This window comes from Sorex fumeus, unplaced genomic scaffold (assembly GCF_029834395.1).
Source record: "Sorex fumeus unplaced genomic scaffold, SorFum_2.1 ptg000043l, whole genome shotgun sequence".
Classification (NCBI taxonomy): Eukaryota; Metazoa; Chordata; class Mammalia; order Eulipotyphla; family Soricidae; genus Sorex; species Sorex fumeus.
Window position 1 is genome coordinate 26,334,637 of NW_026606100.1, and position 20,885 is coordinate 26,355,521.

At 46.5% G+C, this 20,885-nt stretch overlaps 1 protein-coding gene across 3 annotated transcripts in view; it reads right to left on the bottom strand.

Moving 5' to 3' along the window:
• Window positions 1–20,885, bottom strand: part of PIK3AP1 (phosphoinositide-3-kinase adaptor protein 1) — a 123,889-nt gene that overhangs the window by 18,104 nt on the left and 84,900 nt on the right. For 2 of the 3 annotated variants that reach the window (XM_056120368.1, XM_056120367.1), the window contains 5 exons: window positions 13,760–13,855; window positions 11,663–11,860; window positions 10,712–10,780; window positions 7,986–8,191; window positions 4,717–4,789 (listed from right to left, as the gene is read on the bottom strand). In XM_056120368.1, the coding sequence (XP_055976343.1) occupies window positions 4,717–4,789; window positions 7,986–8,191; window positions 10,712–10,780; window positions 11,663–11,860; window positions 13,760–13,855 (642 nt within the window). Of the gene's footprint in view, window positions 1–4,716; window positions 4,790–7,985; window positions 8,192–10,711; window positions 10,781–11,662; window positions 11,861–13,752; window positions 13,856–20,885 lie in introns of all 3 variants that reach the window. The other variant, XM_056120369.1, reaches the window with a different exon arrangement.

Here is a 20,885-nt window from a genome sequence, read left to right on the forward strand (position 1 = left end):
TGACTAGGCTCAACTAACTCCACCATAAATGCTGCCATCGCTTTGACCGGTGCTCTGCTCTCTTGGGCCTTGCCATGTGGTTGAGCTCAAATGCCCACTGTCTGTCCAGAAGCAGGAACTTCAACCCAAGATTAGTGCAAGTGGGTGGATAAGAAGTCTAGCTCTTGTCCTTGGGAACCAGGTCACGGGGCTAACCACCTTTCCCTTCTTCTCTTTCCCACCCCCATCAGTGACCTGCTCTCAAATCTCTGTCAGGGAAAAAAAAAATGTTCTAGAAAGGGAGAGTGGTCACAGCTGCATAATACCGTGAAGGAACTTAATGCCACAGTATTGTACCTATAGGTGCAGTAGCAAATTGGATTATATGTAGTAAATTGTAATGGTAAATGACTACATACAGCACAATTTACTATTTCATCACAATAAAAAGCAAAATTCAAGGGAGACTCAGGGTGGATGGAGAGAAAGTCTCTGTAGAGACCGTTTGTCATCCTCAAGCTATTACTGCTCCATGATGATATGTAGCTTAAACTTTTCATACTCATGATATTCACAAAAGCCCCTCATGTTAAAAAGACTCAGCTCCTTGATAGTCCTCATGTTCTAGGTCAGCTGGTCTGCTTCCTGAGGAGGAGGCTAGACCATATCAGGCTCCTTTGGAAAATTCTACCACTGACGGCTTCAGCATAGACCCCGGCCACAGGAGGCATCACATCACTCATTTGAAGTCTGTTTAGTCTCAGGTCAATGGTGGTTTTTAATTATTACTTTTTGTTTTTTTTTTAAAGAGGGACACCACAAACAGCAGTGCTCAGGGGCCTCACAGTCCTGGAGACGGAACGCAGGGCTCCCATGTACCCACATGCCCCACATGTGCTCCAGGTTGTGAGCCATCTCCTCTGCTCTGTCCATGATGAACAGTGCATTATGTTTATTAAAAACCCACGATGCAGGGGCTGGAGCAATAGTACAGCAGGTAGGGCATTTGTCTTGCATGCAGCCAACCCGGGTTCGAGTCCCAGCATCCCATAAGGTCCCCTGACCATCGCCAGGGGTAATTCCTGAGTGCAGAGCCAGGAGTACCCCTGTGCATCACCCGGTGTGACTCCAAAAAAAGCAAATAAATAAATAAATAAAAATAATAATAGGTATGGGTGTTTTTGGAACTTGTTTAAAAAAAAACACACGATGCAGGGCCAGAGCTCCCCAGGGCTGGTGGCAGTGATGACTGGAGGCTCTCACAAGCGAGGGTCTCTGTGGGCCTGCACCACACCTTAACTCACTCACTCCTCGGCTACTCTAATGAGGTGACTGCTTTTACTTGTGCCCTTTTGCTGCTTAGCACCGAGGTTTCCATCTGGGGAGCATCGTGCCCCTGGCGGCAGCTAGGAAAGGATGCATGCTGGGCAGGAAGCTGTGTCCCCTGTGTTGTGTCCACTGCCCCAGGCGTGTGTCCTTCTCTTCCTCTGTTGGGCTTCAGTACCCTTTGCAGCCCCCTGGGGTGCCTGGTGGGTGGGTGGCACTGATCCAGTGATAATATTAAGGAACTTTAGTTCTTAACGCCTGTGACTGACCATGACCCCTCTGGCCTCTAAACGCTGAACACTGAGCACTCTGAGCACGCACCACCAAATTGCAGGTTTCTTGACGCTGCCTGTATTTAGAAATGTCTCGTTTAATCAAGGCGAAGGCTTCTGTCTTGGGTTCTGTGCTTTTTTTTTTTTTTAAAAAGCAACTCACCTCAGCCTTTTTTCCACCCCAAGCCTTCCTGTCTGACCCTGTGCTGATGGTGCAAATCTGGAACCAAATTTTTTGCTTCCCTCTCACCCAGGAAGGCAAACAAGTGGGAGCTTGAGCAGCATACACTTAAATAGCAGAATACACTTAAACAGCATGCACTTAAAGTCCAGACACCCAGGAAGGCTTAGGAAGACCTCGCTGACTTTCTTCTACATTATAGAGAACCTCTTTATCCCTTTTCTCCCACACAGTCAAAATCATTCCCATTTACTTGGGATGGACTCGAACAAATAAAGGACTAACTCATGAGCTACCCAGGAGCACAGAACACGCTTAAGGGCCATAGTCTCTGGTGGGGTTCCTGGTGCTCAAGGAGTATTTTGGGGAAGAATGAATGGGGTCACTAAAGATTTCATTGATCTTCTCCATTCCAGCAAATAGTTCTGGAGCTCCATCGGTGCACCATGCATTAACGTCACTGCTCAGGCTCCCACGTGTCTGCCTTTGTGGGTGACAGGGAAGCAAAATGCATGCTGGTGAGAGCTGCAGGAAGCAGGGGCTACTAAGAGTGGTGCATGTGGGTGGGGGTGGACCAGAACTCTGAAAGCATGAGCTGATTCCATCTTTGGTTTGCAGAAGAGGGTAAGAGGAAGCACGGAGAGAGTCGTGGCGAAGAGAATGCAGAAAAGGCCTCTCTGAAGATGGGGGGAGAAAAAGAGCAAAGGGAGTGTGGCTCAGTAGTATAGTGCATGCCCTACATGTGTCGGTCCCTGGGTTTGATCCCTAGAAACACACACACACACACACACACACACACACACACACACACACACACACACGAATCAGTCTGTAAAGTTGTGGGAAAAGTTAAGTGAGATCAAACGGCAAAGGCCCTGGAAAGGGCTGCTTTTGGCAGTTAAAAGGAGTCAGTGGCACCTGGAGCCCAGGGATGGGGCACAGTGAGGATGAGGCAGGCAGTCAGATGACACAGGGCCTGGCGGCACAGTAGAGAATGTGCTTTACCTGCCTCATGAGTGGGGGGAGAAGGCAGCTGGAATAGAGAAGGGTTCACTAAGGAAATGATGGTTGGAAGAATCGGTCGGGATGGGAGATGTGTGCTGACAGTAGACAAAGGACCAAAAGTGAAGGCCTCTCGGTATTTGTGTTGCTAACCATAATGCCCAAAACTACAGAGAGAGTATGGAGGAAACTGGTCTGCAAGGGAGGTGGAGGGGTGTGTGTGTGTGTGTGTGTGAGTATACTGTGGAGATTGGTGGTGGAGAATGTGCACTGGCGGAGCGATGAGTGTTTGATCATTGTATGACTGTAACTCAAACATGAAATCTTGTACCTGTATCTCACAGTGATTCAATAAAATAAAATTAAAAAAAGAGAGAGAGAAAATGTGCTTTAGTGTAGATAATTTTTGGAAGGACTGGACCAAGGGAGCGGCATTATGTGATTTTTCAAAGAGGAGTACCCCCTCCCCCAGCAGTGCTGGGCTGTAGAGGGCTGCTTGGGGGCTATTTCTGGTGGTGATGAAGCCTGAAGTTCAGGGCTTGGACCTGCCGTACTCAGAGCCCAGCGGTACAGGGTGGCAAGGGGGCATGTAGTGCTGGGGATCCAGCACAGGGCCTCACATATTCTAGGCACGTGCTGTATCACTTCCGCTGTCATCAACGTCTGCTTGCTCTGTTTTAAAAGTCACTGGGGGACCCCAGAGGGAACTCAGAGGCCCAGATTTGATCCCCCACATTGCATGGTTTCCTGAACACCGAGCTGGGAGTACCCCATGAACCACTGTGTGTGGCTCTCTTCGACTAAGGTCATTGGCCGCTCTGTGGAGGATGAGCTGTAGCGGGGTCAGAATGGACATGGACAGACAACCACAGACTCTGGCCTTGATGCAGGAGGAGATGATGGGCTAGTAGGAGCTGCAGCAAAGTGGCATCAGAAGCTAGATCTCAGGTGCCTTTGGAGGGAGAACCTGGCATTTTGCTGATGGCATGCGTGAAGAGTGAAATTTGAGCAATCAGAGGCAACAAGTAGCAGATAGGGCCAGAAAGGCCAGCATAGAAAAGGCTTCCAGGGCTGGGTTCTGCGGCCAGAGGTTCTCATGGAGGTGAGAAGCAAACAGCACGAAGAAGGGACAGGGAGATATCCGGCCAGAAGGCCCGGATGTGAGCAGGCTTGCGGGCAGCCACACCATGACAGGCAGCTGGAAACAGATGCTGGAAGTTATGCACTAACTCAGTCCTATATATAATGGGGCTCCCCTTGAGACCCAGATTCTCTGAAAGCCTTTTCTGGACAGCCTCCCACTCAGTATAAGGCTGACTAAAGTAAAACATCTCACCAAGCCAGGACTCCTGGTGGGAAAATGCAGAACCGGCAAACGTTGTTAGTCCCAAAGGCGGAGGGCCAATATGGGGGGGGGGGAGGGGGCAGAGGGAATCTGGAGACTAAGGGGGAGCAGAGGGGCTTGGTCTTCAGCTCGCACAACTGGAAGTCCTGGCTCTGCTATGGACCCCTACTGCACCCGAGAGAATCCCCACACACTATCCTGAGCTTCTGATGCAGTCTGAGGGTGGCCATCCACAACACAGTTTGCCTGAATCAGAAATAGAATCTATATGAACAACCATGTCCTGCAAAATCCTTGCCAAGGGGGAGAGTCAGGTGCCAGAAAACCACATCACCATCCTCTTTGAGCAGGAGGATGGAGGGATTCAGAGTTGGGTGTAGTCTTCCAGGCATTTGCTGATATGTCTCACATAAGGCCAGGTCCCAGGGAGCACCTAAACCCAGAAGGTTGACCCAGAGAGTCTCACCTGCGAGTGAAGACCCAGATCTCTCATCATAGTTACCGTCTGGGCAAGCAGCCTGCCCACTCGGGTCCACCAGATAGGGGAAGCGAGAGTCAAAAATCACCGCAAACCCCCCGCAACAAGTGGGAAACCCCAGGGGGCCACGTACCTGCCTGCTTTCCTGATTTTTGCTTCTCTCTTTGTCTTCTGGTGATACTATCTCTTAGCCGCTTAAGATTTTCCTGAGGGAGAAAAATTAGTTTATTTTTAAAGTATACACCAGAACCTAGCATCTTTCTGATTTCATACTGCTTGCAAGCTACGTCACATAGCATGGTCTCCATCATGCACGGCCGGGGAGGTGGCTCAGGGCTGGAGTGCGTGCTCTGCAGTGGGTGACAGTTCTGGGTTTGATCACCAGCACTGCATGGTCACCACTACCCGCCCGTTCCCCGACCATCCCCCAACAAAAGTGATCTGTGAGCACCGAACTTGGAGTAGTCCTTGAGCAATGCCTACTAAACCTCTAATATGCAAATGAGGCTGCATGCATTTGCAATCAGAATTCCAAGTCTCCGAGACACATTGTGGCAGAAGAGAAGGTGCCTTGATCACAACAAAGTGTCTCCTCTCCTGTCTGGTTCCCCAGCTCGAGGGCAGCCTGATGACCCCTTGCTTCCCTCCTCATCTGTACCAAGCCAGTCAGACCCTGGCCAGAGTGCAGATATCCCCCACAATGTTGCTGTGAGACAGGGTGCCCCCACCCTTCCCCTGGTCTCGAGGAACACAGGTTCCTCTGAGAGCTACGTCTGCCCTAGGTGTGGGTCCAGGCCCACCTTCTCCCTAAGCCTCCTCCAGACGCATCCAGGGTTTAGTGGCTGCCCCTGCTATCCGGCACTGGACTAGGCTGACTTGCCCTGTATATGCGCACGTGCACGTGCATGCGTGTGCATGTGTGCAATCTCTTCAGGGATACTTGTGGGCACTTGAATGAAACCAGGTCATATATCTCTCTGAAACCCCCAGTCTGGTATTCTGTAGGCATTCTGGAAATGCTGAATACACCTCTAGGGATGGAAATTTGTTGCTACATTAATAAAAAAAAATCTACTTAGAAGTTACACAGTATCTGAACTTGCCAAACACTCCAGGGATCAACATCCAGACCATGTGGCTGGAAGAGTTGAGAGTGGTGGAAGCATGGAGGCCCAGGGAAACATGGCAGGTCACCTGGGCTGGAAAGAGGCAAGCAGGGAGGAGCTGGAGATGAGGCAGGGAGAGGTGGGGAAGGCAGCCAGCATTGAGAAGCGATATGGTTGGGGGGCAGGGAGGGAGGTGCAGAGAAAGAAAAGCAAATGGGCAGGAGCAGGGAGGGTCTCAGGGAGAATAGCCCAAGGCATTGCCGAGTTGGGACCTTGATGCATGCATGCAAGATAGCGGTGCAAGATAGTGGTGCAGGAGCAGAAACAGGAAGTAGGGAATGAGAGCAACCTGGAGGGGCAGCGTGCTGGGGGATGGTTACAGGTGTTGGGTACCGCAGGGCACCTCACCTGGTAAGGTGGAAATGCACAGAGATTGCAGTCACTTGCACAGAGAAGAAGCTGTAGGAAGTGCAGGAGACAGGGGAGGTCAGGGACAGGCAGGGAATGGTGCTGGGGTATTTACTGGGCAGTCTTCACCCCCAACAGTCCCTGAAGGGAAATGCCCAGGAAATACCAGGCAGCTACCAGAGAGCAGAGGAGTGTCAGCTCCCTTGGGCTGGGTTTTCTGTGCCATGTGAAACAGGAACTCCAAGGCTCTGCTACACTCAATAGTTTATAGGTATAGGGTTTAGGTCTTTCCAGATAGCTAACATGGCGTGCCAGGCATGCTAAGGAGCACGTGGCTGATGCCACCCAGTCCGGTCCCTTCACAGTTCAGATACCAGAACTCAGACGCACCAGGTCATTCCATCCCCAGAGACAGAACAAGGATGTAACTCAGGCTGCCTGGCTGCTCCTAACCACAGTGCCACGTGGACATGCAACTTGGCAGATGGGAAGGTAAGCTAGGTAAAGGTAAAGGCCCTCCCGTTGATCGTCGATTTGCTCGAGCGGGCCCAGTAACGTCTCCATTGGAGACTTTGTTGTTACTGTGTTTGGCATATCGAATACTCTCGGTAGCTTGCCGGGCTCTCTGAGAGGGGCGGAGGAATCGAACTCGGGTCGGCCATGTTGGCCGCTTGTAAGGCGAACGCCCTACCCGCTGTGCTATCGCTCCAGCAGATGGGAAGAAGAAAAAGAAATTCGTTTGGCCAAAGATCAGTCCATTCCAAGCAGGACGGCGGGTTTCCCCCAACTCTACTGGTGCCTGCAGTATGCCCTCTGCACCCACAGACACAGTCCCTGGGGGAGCAAGGCAAGCTGGCAGTGGGTGGCCATGCTTTTGGGAGCATTCAGAGGGCAGTGCTGGCACAGAGGGAACACAGCCTCCAGAGGAGAAAGGACTCCCCTGAACTCTGCCTCCTCCCGTCTCTGAGCCTCAGTGCTCTGCAGAAGGGGAGTGACCAGGCGCTTCGCAGGTGTGCTAGGAGGAGGGGGAGAGGGGAGGACAGTCAAACACAGCTGCTGGAAAGCTCACTTCTCTCCTTCTCTGCATCTGCCCCACCCTGGGGAGAGCTGGCCTGGCTCAGTGCTCAATGGGTGCCTCTTCCCTGGCCCCAGCAGCTGGGGCATTTGAGCACAGGAGTCAGGCCCACAGTCTGGTTGCACTATGGGCAGGTGGGGAGAAAACACAGCTGCTCCAGTCCTGACTCCAGACTGGGATGGGTCTCTTCACTCCCTCATTTAATAGGAGGGAGTCTAAGTAGGGATGTGCTTCCTACAACCAGGTTAGGGTTCCTTCGATTGCTTTACATTACACATGGAGTGCATGCACAGAGTTACATATTCTCCTATAAGCAGTGAGATTCTCCCCCGACACCCCACTTCTCCCCGAGTGGTGAGCACAGGGAAAGGTGGGGGCAGGCCCCATCTGATTCCTTGGCACACTTAAGTATCTTTCTTGGAGCAATCCAGGTTTTCCCTGTGTTCTAATGTATGACAGTTGGGTGGGACTGCTGGCACCAGTAGAAAGAAAAGATCAACACGAATAAAGAAAGGAAGATCAACAAGAATAAAAACTGGAAAGCAAACGTATGGGGCAAACACGCAGAGTGAAGCAGGAGCCACAGAATTAGGGTTTATGGTTGAGTCTTTGTTCCTAATCACTAGTGTCAGGACAACCAGAAACACCTTCCAGCTATCGACCAGGGATCTGTAGACTATGGACTACAGGTGACTAAGACACAGGCTCTGACTCACAATGATACCCAAACGCTGCCAGGCCCAATCCCAGGGGCTCAGCTGAGGCTGGGCCCCTCCCTTTACCATTGCCAGGTGGCAACCTGGACATAGTTACCTGCTGGAAGCGAAAGGACTCCGACCGCTTCTTCTGGTTGAGCTGCCACTCTTTGAAGTGGAGCACCGCCTCATCCACATTCACAATGCCCAGCTTCACCTGCTCCTGCAGGGTAATAAGCTGCCGCTGGCCCGGCGTTTTCATCCCAGCAAAAGGGTCGTATATGCTTGACTGGGGCCTGTCTCTCCAGGGTCTGACGGGAGGCTCTGCAAAGGACGGCAAACTCAGCTGGACAGCTCCCCCCACCAGAGAGAGCTGACCGGAAGAGGGGTCAGTAAGCCTGGTCATGGCTCAAGGGGACATGTCCCAAAGAATAGTCGCATGTAGAATGTAAAGGGGGCAAGATGACATGGGATCTGGGGAAACGGAAGCATGAAGAAGGGCAAACTAGAAGCAGAAGTGGAAAACAAGAGGCAGGACCTCTGAGTGACCCATTCTAGAAGCTGGGCAAAGATGAATAGTTCATACATCACAAAGGTACAATAAGAACCAGTGAGCAAGTCTGACCAGGTTGTGTGAGCAGGAATGGGTCACAGAAACAATTGGTAAATGTCTATCAGGAATGTAAAGCAAGTTGCACTCAGTGATTGTACCAATTACTGTATATGTTAGCACCCTTTGTGTGTGGTCCCCCTGGAAGCATGGAGCTTGTAAACTGGCTATGAAAGCTCTTGTGAAATGTGTTAGTGTCTCAGTCCTTATTTATTTGTTATTTTTAAATTTTTTTAAATGAGTCACCATGAGATACACAGTTATAAAGTTGTTCAGGATTGGGTTACAATCATACAATGTCCCAACACCAGTGTACATTTCCCACCACCAATGGCACCAGCTTCCCTCTGCTACCTTCCACCACCCAGCCTGCCTCTATAGTACACTTTCCTCTCTCTCTCTCTCTCTCTCTCTCTCCCTCCCTTTCTCTCTCTCTCTCTCTCTCTCTCTCTCTCTCTCTCTCTCTCTCTCGGCATTATGGTTTACAATACAGGTATTGAAAGGTTATCATGTATATCCATTTACAAATTCTTGTCCACAGTGAGCTGGAAATGATCTTGTGGCAGGCTTGGAACCACAGACTAGTCCTCCTGGTCCTCATTTCTACGATTCTTAGTCTCTTACTCATTTCTACTGTCCATAGTCTAATACTACGTTTCATTTTTTTCCCCATTCCATAGATAAGTCCAATCATTCTATGTCCCACTCCCTCTGGCTCATTTCACTCAGCATGATACACTCCATAGCCATCCATTTATAAGCAAACTTCATGACTGCTTTTTCCCTGGTGGCTGCGTAGTATTCCAAATGATGTGTAGATGTACCATAGTTTCATTATCCAGTCATCTGTTTTCCGGCACTTGGGTTGTTTCCAGATTCTGGTTGTTGTGAATAGTGCTCAGCCCTTTTTAGGTGATAGCCAGCCTGAGTGCTCATGTGTAAACAAACTGACCCTCCTTACTTCTCCAAATGCCAATCCGTTTCTTGGTCCAATTTGTCTAACAAGCACAGTGTCAGTTCTAAGCCTGTTATACTAAAACAGACAAGGCCTTGAGTTTAGGGAGGTGTGAACTCCTTGAGGAATCGAAACAGGATCCTCCCCAAGGCTAAATTACTGAGACCCCTTTAAACACCATTTCCCAACAGAAAGGCTGTTGACATTTTGAAGTGGCTAATTCCTTATGGGGGTGGGGGCAGGATATCCCACAGGGCAGGATGTTCAGCCTCCTCCTTGGCCTCTATCCACTATATACCATTGCGTTGCTTTCCCCAAGTGAGAACAATCAAAAGTGTCCCAGGCATGGCTAAATGCCCTCTCTTACAGGCAGGGATGGGGGTGAAAAGAAAAATCATGCTCAGCTGAGAATTATCGCTTTAGACTAAAATCACCACCATCCCCATAGAGAAAACGCAATGCAGGAGATCCTGAGTTTAATCCCCAGCACAAAAATAAAACAAATTCCAGAAGAGAACAGCAATGAAAATCTAACTAGGATACTTCTCCCAGCACTCCCCAGTTCCCCATCCGGCCCACCTGGTGATAGCAGGGGGTGCAATGACTGTGGATCAGTGGGAGGGCATGGCATGCCTGAAAATGCACGAGAATATGGAAACACCCTATGAGCCAGGTTCAACATCACCGGGTATAACATAGGTGCTAGGGGTCAGGGAGATGGCTCAAAGGGCTGGAACGCGAGCTTCACATGCAGGATCCTGGGGTTTGGTCCCCAGCACCCCATGGTGCCCCAGCACTGGAAGAAACCCCTGAGGAAAGAGCAGGGAACAGCCCCTGGGCATTGCCAGGTTTATCCCCCAAACAACTAACATAAAATAAAAATTTAGGTGTTGCGTCTCAAATCTCCCCTCCATGTTACAAATTCATAGTACTCTGCTTTGGAGATGCTAAGGAAATGGGACCCCAAGGCCACAACTGGAGAAAACAAACGGTACAAGCCAAGACGTTGCTGTCAGGTCAACGTGTAGGTTGTGCTTCACTTTCCAGTGCAATACGAATCTGGACTTGGACAGTGATTCAGCAGTTGGATGTGATCCAACCCTCACTCCCATCAGAACAGCATCTCTGACAGTCTGCCTCAGGCATCCCTTCTCTGCGCTGCTTTTCCATGCTAAGGAATGTCACCCTTGGAATCCGAGGCCCATGAGCATCTCAGAGGATCTCTGCCCTGTGGGGGACCAGGGTGGTCGCAGAGGCGAGCAGAGGGCAGCTTGCTTACCTTTCCGGAAGGTCTCTGAGGAAACATAGAAATTCCCAGGCCGTTCTTGATTTGCCTTTTCTGCAAAAACTATGAGATAAAGACAATTCGAGATAATCACCAAATCAGGTATCTTTCCAAGGGGGCTTTATAACATTTTATATACTAAAAATATTTTAGGGACCAGAGGGATAGTACAGCAGGCAGGGTGCTTGCCTTGCACGCATCTGGCCTGGGTTTCATCCCCGGCACCTCAGATGGTCCCCCAAGCCTGCCAGCAGAAATCCCTGAGAGCAGAGCAGGAATAAGCCCTGAGCACCACTGAGTGTTGTTCGCCCCCCCACCCCCGCCACGTTATTTTTGGAACCGCCTATAACAAATGATAATCACAGAGGCCAGTAGCACAGGGGTCAAGGGAACATGCTTTGTGTGCTCAGGTTCCAGTTTGATCCCCAGCACCCATGGTCCCACCAGTACCACTGGGGGTAGCCCCAGCAGTTCCAAGTCTGTGACACCCAACAGCTCTGCATCCTCGGGTGCAGCACTGAGCACCCAGCCAGGTTGGCCGAGTATCTCTGGTGAGTTCACCTGGGCCTTCCGAGCACTGTTTGTGAGTCCCCCAAAGTAATAATCATGAATCAAATATTGAACCAATATGATCGGTTCTAATAAATCCAAAACTGTAGCAGGTGGAAACTCAAGAGTCAATTACAAGAATCGTGTTAAAATTAAGAAAGCATAGGTGGGAATCATTATTATAATTTCAGGAGATAAGATTCTTAGCTATCTGCGGCCGAGGGAGTCTACCTCGCCTTTCTCTATCACGGTGCCTGGAAGTCTCCAGGAGGCCAAATTCGGAGCAGGTCACTGGCTCTGTCTGGCTCCAGAATCGGCTGAGTCCTGCTTGGCTTGGACGACAACCGTTTAGAAGGGGAGAGACCCCGCAGGTGCTGTTGTTCCTGCCATACTTGCCTTTGGAAATGTATGGTTCATTGTCCTGGAGCTGGGGAGCAGCCTGAGCCCCTGCCTCGGGCCTGGGCACAGGGACGGGGGGCCTGCTGGCCAGGTCCACAGGAAAGGCCGTCTCCTCATCCAGCGGGTGATAAGCATCTCTTTCCCGGCCTGGAAGGTGCTGCTCCCTCTCCGCACTGGCTGTCCCCACACTGTTGCCTAGAAGCACGGAGAAAGGAAAGGTGAGTGAGAGCTGGCGCCGGAGGAGGACAGTCAGACCTCCGAGCACAGAGAATGACCTTATCTGCTCTGGCCTGCCCTTTGGCAGAGCGCTTGCCGCTGGGAAGTGTCTGTAGCGACTTGTGTCATCTGCTGAGCTCACGCGAACTAAGGAAACACGGATGCCGCCTTTATTTGTCCCCTCTGAAGCAGCAAGAAGTGCTGCTTTCTACCCCTCAGACTGACTCTGGATTCAGTCATTCATCCCGTGAAGAGGGGGAAATGAGGACACAGCACCCAAAGCTGAAAGCCTCGGGTACCACTCCCACCACGGGTACCCGGGCAGCGATGTGAGGGTGACTATGTGCACACCAACAGCTCCAGACTCGTCATCTGCAGCTTTCAAAAAACTGCTGAGAATCCTTCCCGGGACCTCCTGTGCGCCTTGGATCGTTCCACGGGTACCGACTGCCCACAGCACCTCTGACTGCTTAAGGACAGCAGGAAGCTTCTAGAATTGTTGTCCTCATTTTGAAAATGAAACTGGGGCTTTAAATAACTTGCTCGAGTCTCTTAGCACCAGCCGGGGGCCCAGAAAAACTGTCTCCAGGGCCTGTGCCTTTCAGTATCCTTTGCAAGTTTTGTCTCCTGTCTGCTCCCCACCCTCACCCCCAACCAGAAAGATTCAGGATGGGGTCTGCCTCTCTCTCTCTCTCTCTCTCTGGGCCTCGATTTCATGCCTCCCCATGGTGACTGCGGCCTTATGCTGTGCAAGGACCTGACACAGGGTCCCTCCTCGGCTTCGACGATGCCAGCAGCCCGGCTCTGCATTACTGCATGAGCATGAGCATTTCTATAAGCTCTCTGTGCCTGATTACCCTCTGAGACTTACTCCCAGGAGCCCCTGAGGACAAAAATGAAAGGATAAAGCACAAGTACACAGGAAGTACTTAACATCAGGGGCTTCCTCTCCTCTCCCCACCACGCTCTCTAGCACCACCAGTCGACGGTTCAGCTTAAATGCCTGCTTACATGCCAAAAGGGGTTACCAGAGGCATAGCACAGGGTGCTTGCCTCACATGCATTCAATCCTCTTATGGTAAACTGAGCACCACCAGGAGTGATCTCTGAGCAAGGATAGGAGTAAGCCACGAGCACTATTGGGTATGCCTCGCCCCCCCCCATTAAAAAATAAAATAAATAAAGGTGCTTTTTTCAGGGCTAGAAAGCAAAAGCAAATACATGTGTCTCACAAGGAAGACGAGTGCTCTACTGCTGAGCCCTGAATATAGGCCTTTTATTTGGGGCTTTGGTCCATACTGGTCAGTGTTCACGGGCCTCTCCTGGCTCAGTGCTCAGGAGTTACTTGTGTTGGTTCTCAGGGATCACCTATGGTGCTGGGTTCTGAACTGGAGTCATCCACAAGGCAAGCACCTTAATCCCTTTGCTGTCTCTCCAGCCCCAATATATACACTTTGAAAATGATCTCCCTGGAGGCAACTTTCTTTTGGAGGGGCTGCATTCGCAGGATGCTACTCCCAGCTTAGTGTTCAGTGCTAGGTTATGCTTTTGGTGGTCCTAAGGGACCATTCAGTGCTGGGGACCGAGCCCAGGTCTCTCACAAGCAAAGATTACACTCCAATTCTTTGAATAATCTCCCTGGCCCCAGAAACAACGATTTTTATCCAAACAAGGTTCCAGGGAAAGGGAACTTTTGGCTGACCATGAAAGGCAGATGGCAGAGCTCATGGGACTAGGCCTTCAGTCAGACCCACACCGTATTCCTTGCGTGTAGTAGCGCCCTCCTCCAGTGATTGACCCTTATATGGAAACCATGCAATGTCCTACCTTTGTTTCTCTTTCCCTCTTTCTTCTTCCCTGTTCACATCTACACCTTACCTTCTAAAAACTTGCGAATCATAGAGTCCTTAGTGGTCCGAGAGTAACCATCCCCAGGGATTGGGTTAGATGTAGTGGCCTGAAGCATTTCAACATCTGGAAGGGAAAGGAAATTGAGAGTTTATACATTGTTGGAGGCTGGAGCAATAGTATAGCAGGTGACGCATTTGCTTTGCATGTGGCAGACCCAAGTTCTATCCCTGGCATTCCATATGGTCTCCCGAACACTGGCAGGAGTAATTCCTGAGTATAGAGCCAGAGTAATACTTGAACAAGGCCAGGTGTGGCTCCAAAGCAAAACAAAATAAAAAAAGTTTATATGTTGTTTTTTTTTTCAAGTTTTTTACATATAAGTCCTGAAGAATCAAGAGATCTTGAATGGAAATATTTAAGAATTTATAAATCTACTTATCTACCCATCAATTACCCATTTATCTATTCATACCCCCCACCCCAACAATCTATTCAATAAAGATACCCAGTAAGCAAGGAATAGAGAGAATTAGCACCCGCAGCCCACAGAACCTTCCCCAGACCATAGGACTTAAAAAGTCATACGTAAGTTCATCTGCATTTGAAAGGATGAGTTCAGTTTTTAAACATATAATAAGAGCATAGCTTATCATAGCCACACAAAATAAGGAAGGCAGGAATATCAGAGAATAGATAAATCGTGGTTTATTTATACAATGAAACATTATGGGCTCAAGAGATAGTGCATGGAACTCTGTAGTACAGAGTCTTGCTGTACAGTTTGATCCCTGACACCACACCATCAGGTGTGACCCTCTGAGCACAGAGCCAGGAGTAGCCCTTGAGCACTACTGGGCACGGCCCAAGCTCTCCTCTTCCCTCAAAACACCAAAAAGTCTCTTTCTCTCTACTTATGGGTATTATGGTTTGCAATATATATTACAGATAATTGTCTAACGTAGATACAGAAGTAGGGGTATGGGTGGGAGAGGGATACTGGGGACATTAATGGTGGAAAATGGGCACTGGCGGAGAGATGGGTGTTTGATGACTGAATGACTGTACGACTGTATGACTGAAACTCAAACATGAAAGTTTTGTAAGTGTAGTTACAGTGATTCAACCAAAAAAAAAACCTAAAAAAAAAAAAAGAAATAAAATGAAAAGCCAACATATCTATCTTCTAGTTTGGTTAGTTTAATGTAGAGCATTATGATGATTCATGATATGTAGGCTAAATAACTGAAGATTAAAAACAAACTGTATGTACACTATACATGATTGACAGTCATACGCATCAGCTGATAATGGATTCTTTGAAAAATTGTAAGTGTATGTAACTGTTAGTAAATAGCTGTTCTAAAAAGTTTTCCTTAAATGAACTGACTAATATGTCTAAATCATTTGTCAAGAATCTAATTCTAAATGTCTGACTTAAGTCTCCTAGACAAATTAAAACATAAGTTAAACTTAAAAAAAAAATCAAATAGTAACAACACCAGTACAAGCATACAACTTTACAAATAATAACGTATAGGAGCCACTTCTCTACCCAGAGCACTGTCTCAGACCAAAGAACTCTATTTTATGCTGCTCTGCAATTGTTTATTTATAAGGCGGAAACACCAACTCTTTTGCCTTCACTATAAAGCATAAATCAAAACTATGTGTGAAAACCATTCAATTATCGCAGCAGATTGTATGCTCAAACCAGAGTAATCAACAGTTCCCTATTACTTCCTTACTCTGAAGTAAGTGTTTTAGAGTCTAGTGTTTAAGTGTTTTAGGAGTGACATTTCTGCCTGTGTTAAAGGCAGAATGTTTATAGCAAGGGATTGCTTTCACTGTCATATAACATAATTACTGGGCACTTATTAGCTCGGGCAAAATATGTTGGTTGTGGTTGAATATTGTTTGACGATGAGGAAAATGGTCTGAGTTTAACCAAGCAACACGAATATACCTACACCTTGCTATTTTGATTTTTAATCTGGTAAATTTGTATAAATCTCTACCATTAATTACTTTCCAAGATTATTAATTGAAAGGAGACCATAATCAAAGTAATGTTATTTTTATTTATTTATTTGTTTTGGGGGCCAGACCTGGCAGTGCTCAGGGCTTACTCCTGGCTCTGTACTTTGGAATCACTGATGGCAGAGATCACGGGACCATGACGTGCCATATATTGAACCCAGATTGGCTGTATGCAAGGCAAGTGCCTGACCTAATGTTCTATTGCTCTAGCCCCATAAATTAATTCTAAGGGTAATTAATTTTACATAAGACTGACTTTTAAGCAAATAAAAAATTCTGGTGTTAAATAACATGAAAATGAACACAGCGGCTATTTCTAAGGTAATGCAGATTATGAAATTTTATTTTCTACTTTCTACTCTTCTTTGACTCCTCAATAATCCCCAGTGGCTTGTATGGCTTTGATATATAAATGTATGTGTGTGTGTATACATACATACATATATATATATATACACATAGGTGAAAAAACACATCATCAATTTCTTTAGAGGCCCAGTAATCATAATCAATTATAACAGTTTCCAAAGTAAAAATAATCTCAGACTATCAAAAAATTATGGCTTAGATGGATTCATTATTTTAAATGATAAACTTGATTTCTAACCATTCCAGTGAACATATGTTACATTTTAATATAATACAGCTTGTAATGGACCTGGTAATGGACCTGTTTTGAAACCTTGATAGTCCTTTGATGAGAAAAACTTATCAATATTTTTTAAAAGTAATAAGGTTGAGTGATGACAGTTACAGGCAGATGTTCATAGGAAGATGTTGTTTAGACAAAGTGTTATGGCCTGTGAAACAACAGTACATGTTTCCCTGATACACAAATGTGCATTAAACACGTGTAAACAGTCTGGGGGAAGGGTGGTCAAGACTCCAGTACTTTGCATTCTGGAGGGGATTCAAAGAGGCCAATGACCCAGCTATAATATTTAATCAATAAAAGAAGATTTGAGACTCCAAAATGAAAAAAGATTATTCTTGATGCATCAGAATCCTCAAGAAATACAATAGTTTAGGACTTGGAGAGAGCTCAGGGATCAGTGAACCTGGCTTCTATGACTTCAATCCTCAGCACCACATAAATCCCAACACCTCCAGGTGTGGTACTGGAGCCCTCTCTAGTACCAGTGGGACCAAGCATTAAAATGTTTGGCTAAGATTTCACGGGCTCATCCCAAGCCCCCCCACCCATGAGAATGAATCCACTGAAAGACCCAGGTACGTGGGACCTGTGACTGAAAATTCCAGGCTACACGGAGTCAGAACTGGGCCACCGTCTCCCATCACCCTGCTCTTCTGGTTTCCAGGCACACCCATGAACTGCCTCTGGGTACCATTTAAGTTCATTAACAGCCATGATCCACAGACTCACAAATGAATCTTGGAAGAGAGCAGCATGCTGAAGAAATCCAATTATTTTAAATTTTAGAATTCTAGGGGCTGGAGCAATAGCACAGCAGGTAGGGCGTTTGCCTTGCAAGGGGCCAACATGGTCAAACCGAGTTCGATTCCTCTGCCGCTCTTGGAGAGCCCTGAAAGCTACCCGTAACGTATTCGATATGCCAAACACAGTAACAATCGTCACAATGGAGACATTACTGGACCCACTTGAGCAAAACGATGAACAACGGGAGGACAGTGACAGTGACAGAATTCCAGAGGCACGCAGCCACATCTCATACTATTCATAACATGCAATACAAAATAAACGATTTAGCATCTGCCTGCCAGCCAGGCTTGAGTGGTGGTGGGAAAATTTGAAATAATGGTGGTGGAAAGGTATAATGATGGTGGGATTTTTGTTGAAATGTTGAATGTAATCAATTATTGTGAACAACTTTATGAAAATAAAATTGAAAAATTGAAAAAAAAGTCTGGCTGGTGGCTGAGCATCTTCAGGAGGTTCTTCTTTATACCTTCTGTCCCCTGAGCACTTTTCTGGAGACGCCCACTCCAAAGGTATATAATAGTTTAGAAAAATAATGTTCTACTGTTTGCAAACAAAAAAGAAAAAAATAAGACTCTATCTTTGTATACGGCCATATGTGAAAAGGAAAAATAAAAATCATTCCTAAGAAACAAAATGATTTTTTAAAAGAAAGGTGGAGGAGAAACAATTCCCTTCTTCTGCCTCAAGTTTCTTGACAAAGGGAACACTTTACATTGGATATAATCTACCTTGAGCCTCTATAGTTGAGAGCTCCGGGATTTCAAGTGAAGAAGCTGGGAGGTGAATGAACTCCTGTCAGCTCTAAACTCTCAAGGAGAATTAATCTGAAACTCTGGTAGAGGTGTTTTAACTTGAAAGAGTAATTTCTAGAAAGAACCCATGCTTGATTCATTGAGCTAGCAGGGCCAGGGAAGTGGCTCAAAGGAGCCACTGTATGTAAGGGGCCCTGGGTTCAATCCCTGACAACACACACACACACACACACACACACACACACACACACACACACACAAGAGCAGACCTGGCTGAACTGGGAACATTAATAGAGCAAGGATGTGGCTGTCTTTCCTTTTTACTATGACAGTATTTGGGCTTAAAAAAGAATGAAAAGAAGAAAGAAAGAAAAAAGAATGAGCATAAATATTAAGACATAGCAATCCCATGATCTCTTGACACAGTGCAATGAAGAGGACACATCATTTTTCAGGCATTGCTGCTTTTCCTTTGCCTTTTTGGGTTTGGTTTTGCTATTTTTGTTTTTCAGCTACACCTGGCTATGCTCAAAGCTTACTCCTGGCTCTGTACTCAGGGATCACTCCTCGTGGGGAACCACATGGGGTACAGTGACCAAACTCAGTTCAGCTGTGTGTAACGCAAGAACCCTACCCACTGTAATATCTCTCTGGACCCTTGAAGGCATTTTTTACCTAAAGGGCATAATGCCAGTCAACTCATAGCAAACCCATTAGCAAATCCAAAGAGAGAGGCATTCTACAAAGTAACTGATAAGTGCTTTTCAAAAGCATCAAGATATTATAAAGACTTATAACAACCTGCTTTTACATTGACTTTCAGGCAGAAAAGATAATGCACATGCACTGATATTTTTGTTTCTGACTTGTTGCTTAGAAAACAGACTGCACTATTTCTCTGTTATTTCAGTTCAAGCAATCAGACATCAGAGAGTTTAATAGAGAACAGGTTATCTCATATACCAGATATTAATTAATGACTTAAAAGAATTTGAATTCTGAGTCATGTTGAAATCCCTCTTAAAACAGTAGTCTTTTACGATTCAAAATATAATCCTATTTTGCAGCACATCTCTACCCTTGAAAGGACAATATTGGTATTTTTTTGTAACAGGCACACAGCTAAGTGGGAGGGCCTCAGAGGTAAGCTCTGCTCCACAAGTTCATCCTCCTGAATTCCTGAGTGTGGATATAACCACTAGGAGAGGTGGCAGGTTATTAGTTTGCCAAGCAAACTCATTTTCACTGTGTCAAAAAAGAAAGATCCAATTATGTAATCACTGAGCAGTCATGCATAGAAGCATTTTTCCTGGTATATATGGTATATATAGAAATGTAGACTAATGCTATTATACACAGATCCTTAGGTATTTCAGCAGTTTAATGAAAACACTTACACTGCCTTTATGAATCAATTCACATTAGGAAAAAAGGAAAGCATTGGATGGTTTCGCCCATGTATGCAATACAAAGATATAAAACTGATGAAGTAAAAAAAGGAAATTAAAAAATAAAGTCCAGTGGAAATGTACTCTGGTGGAGGGATGGGTGTTGGAATACTGTGTGACTGAAATCCAATCATGAACAGCTTTGTAATGGTCTATCTCACAGTGATTCAATAAAAAACTTAAAAATAAATATATAGAAATTAGTGATTTCAGGAAAAAAAAAAGCCCAGGCACTGACAGCTAAGTTTATCTGAGGAGAGGAGGGGAGGAGGGAGACAAGGTGGAGACAAGGTGTAAAACAGATGGAGGGTTTTATTTGTAAAAAATTAAAAATAAACAAACACCTCTCCCTAATATTTAATTTAAGTTTTGGAGTTGACTGACAGTGATATATATCTGGGATAGATATATATGTATCATATCTTGATGTAGATATATATGCATTATGCATATGTTCAGATTTTTTAATCTTTTGAGTAATATTTTAGGCTCTGGGGTTTACAAAACTGTTAATGATAGAATTTCATGCAGAAAACCCTCTGGCACACAAGAACTGAGTGTTCAAAGTAGGCAAAGGGATATACATGATAACATTTGAGTTTCTGTATTGCAAACCATAATGCCCAAAATGTGTGTGTGTGTGTGTGTGTGTGTGTGAGAGAGAGAGAGAGAGAGAGAGAGAGAGAGAGAGAGAGAGAGAGAAGGAGAGAGAAGATAGGTGCCTGCCATAGAGGCAGGCTGGGGTGGGGGATGTGAAGAGTGTGGGAGGAAAACTAGGACGCTGGCGCTGGGAAATTACACTGGTGGAGGGATGGGTGTTGGAACACTGGATGGCTGAATAACTTTGCAATGCTGTATCTCTTGGTGATTAAATTTTTAAAAAATTCAATTAAATTTTTTTTTTTTTGCTTTTTGGGTCACACCAGGCGATGCACCAAGGTTACTCCTGGTTCTGCACTCAGGAATTACCCCTAGCAGTGCTCAGGGGACCAGATGGGATGCTGGGAATTGAACCCGGGTCAGCCGCGTGCAAGGCAAATGCCCTACTACTGTGCTATTGCTCCAGCCCCCTCAATTAAATTAAAAAAAAAAACAAAACTTTGTAGCACCATAGCCTCCCTCAGAGTGTCAGCTTCAGTCCCAGGAAGCCCCTCCCTTACTGTCCCCTGTGCGAAGCTTCCTACTGAAGCCCAGTTCTCAGTTTCTGTTGTCTTGACATGTGTAATTCCCCTATGTTTCTTCATATCCTGCATACGAGAGAGATCATTCTATGTCTCCCTTTGCTTCTGACTAACTTCACTCAGCATGATACTCTCTAGATCCATCCATGTAGCAGCAAACTGCATGATTTCATCTTCTCTTATAACTGAGTAGTATTCCACTGTGTAAATGTACCACAGTTTCTTTATCCAGTTATCTGTTCTTGGTCACTTAGGCTGTTTCTAGATTTGGTC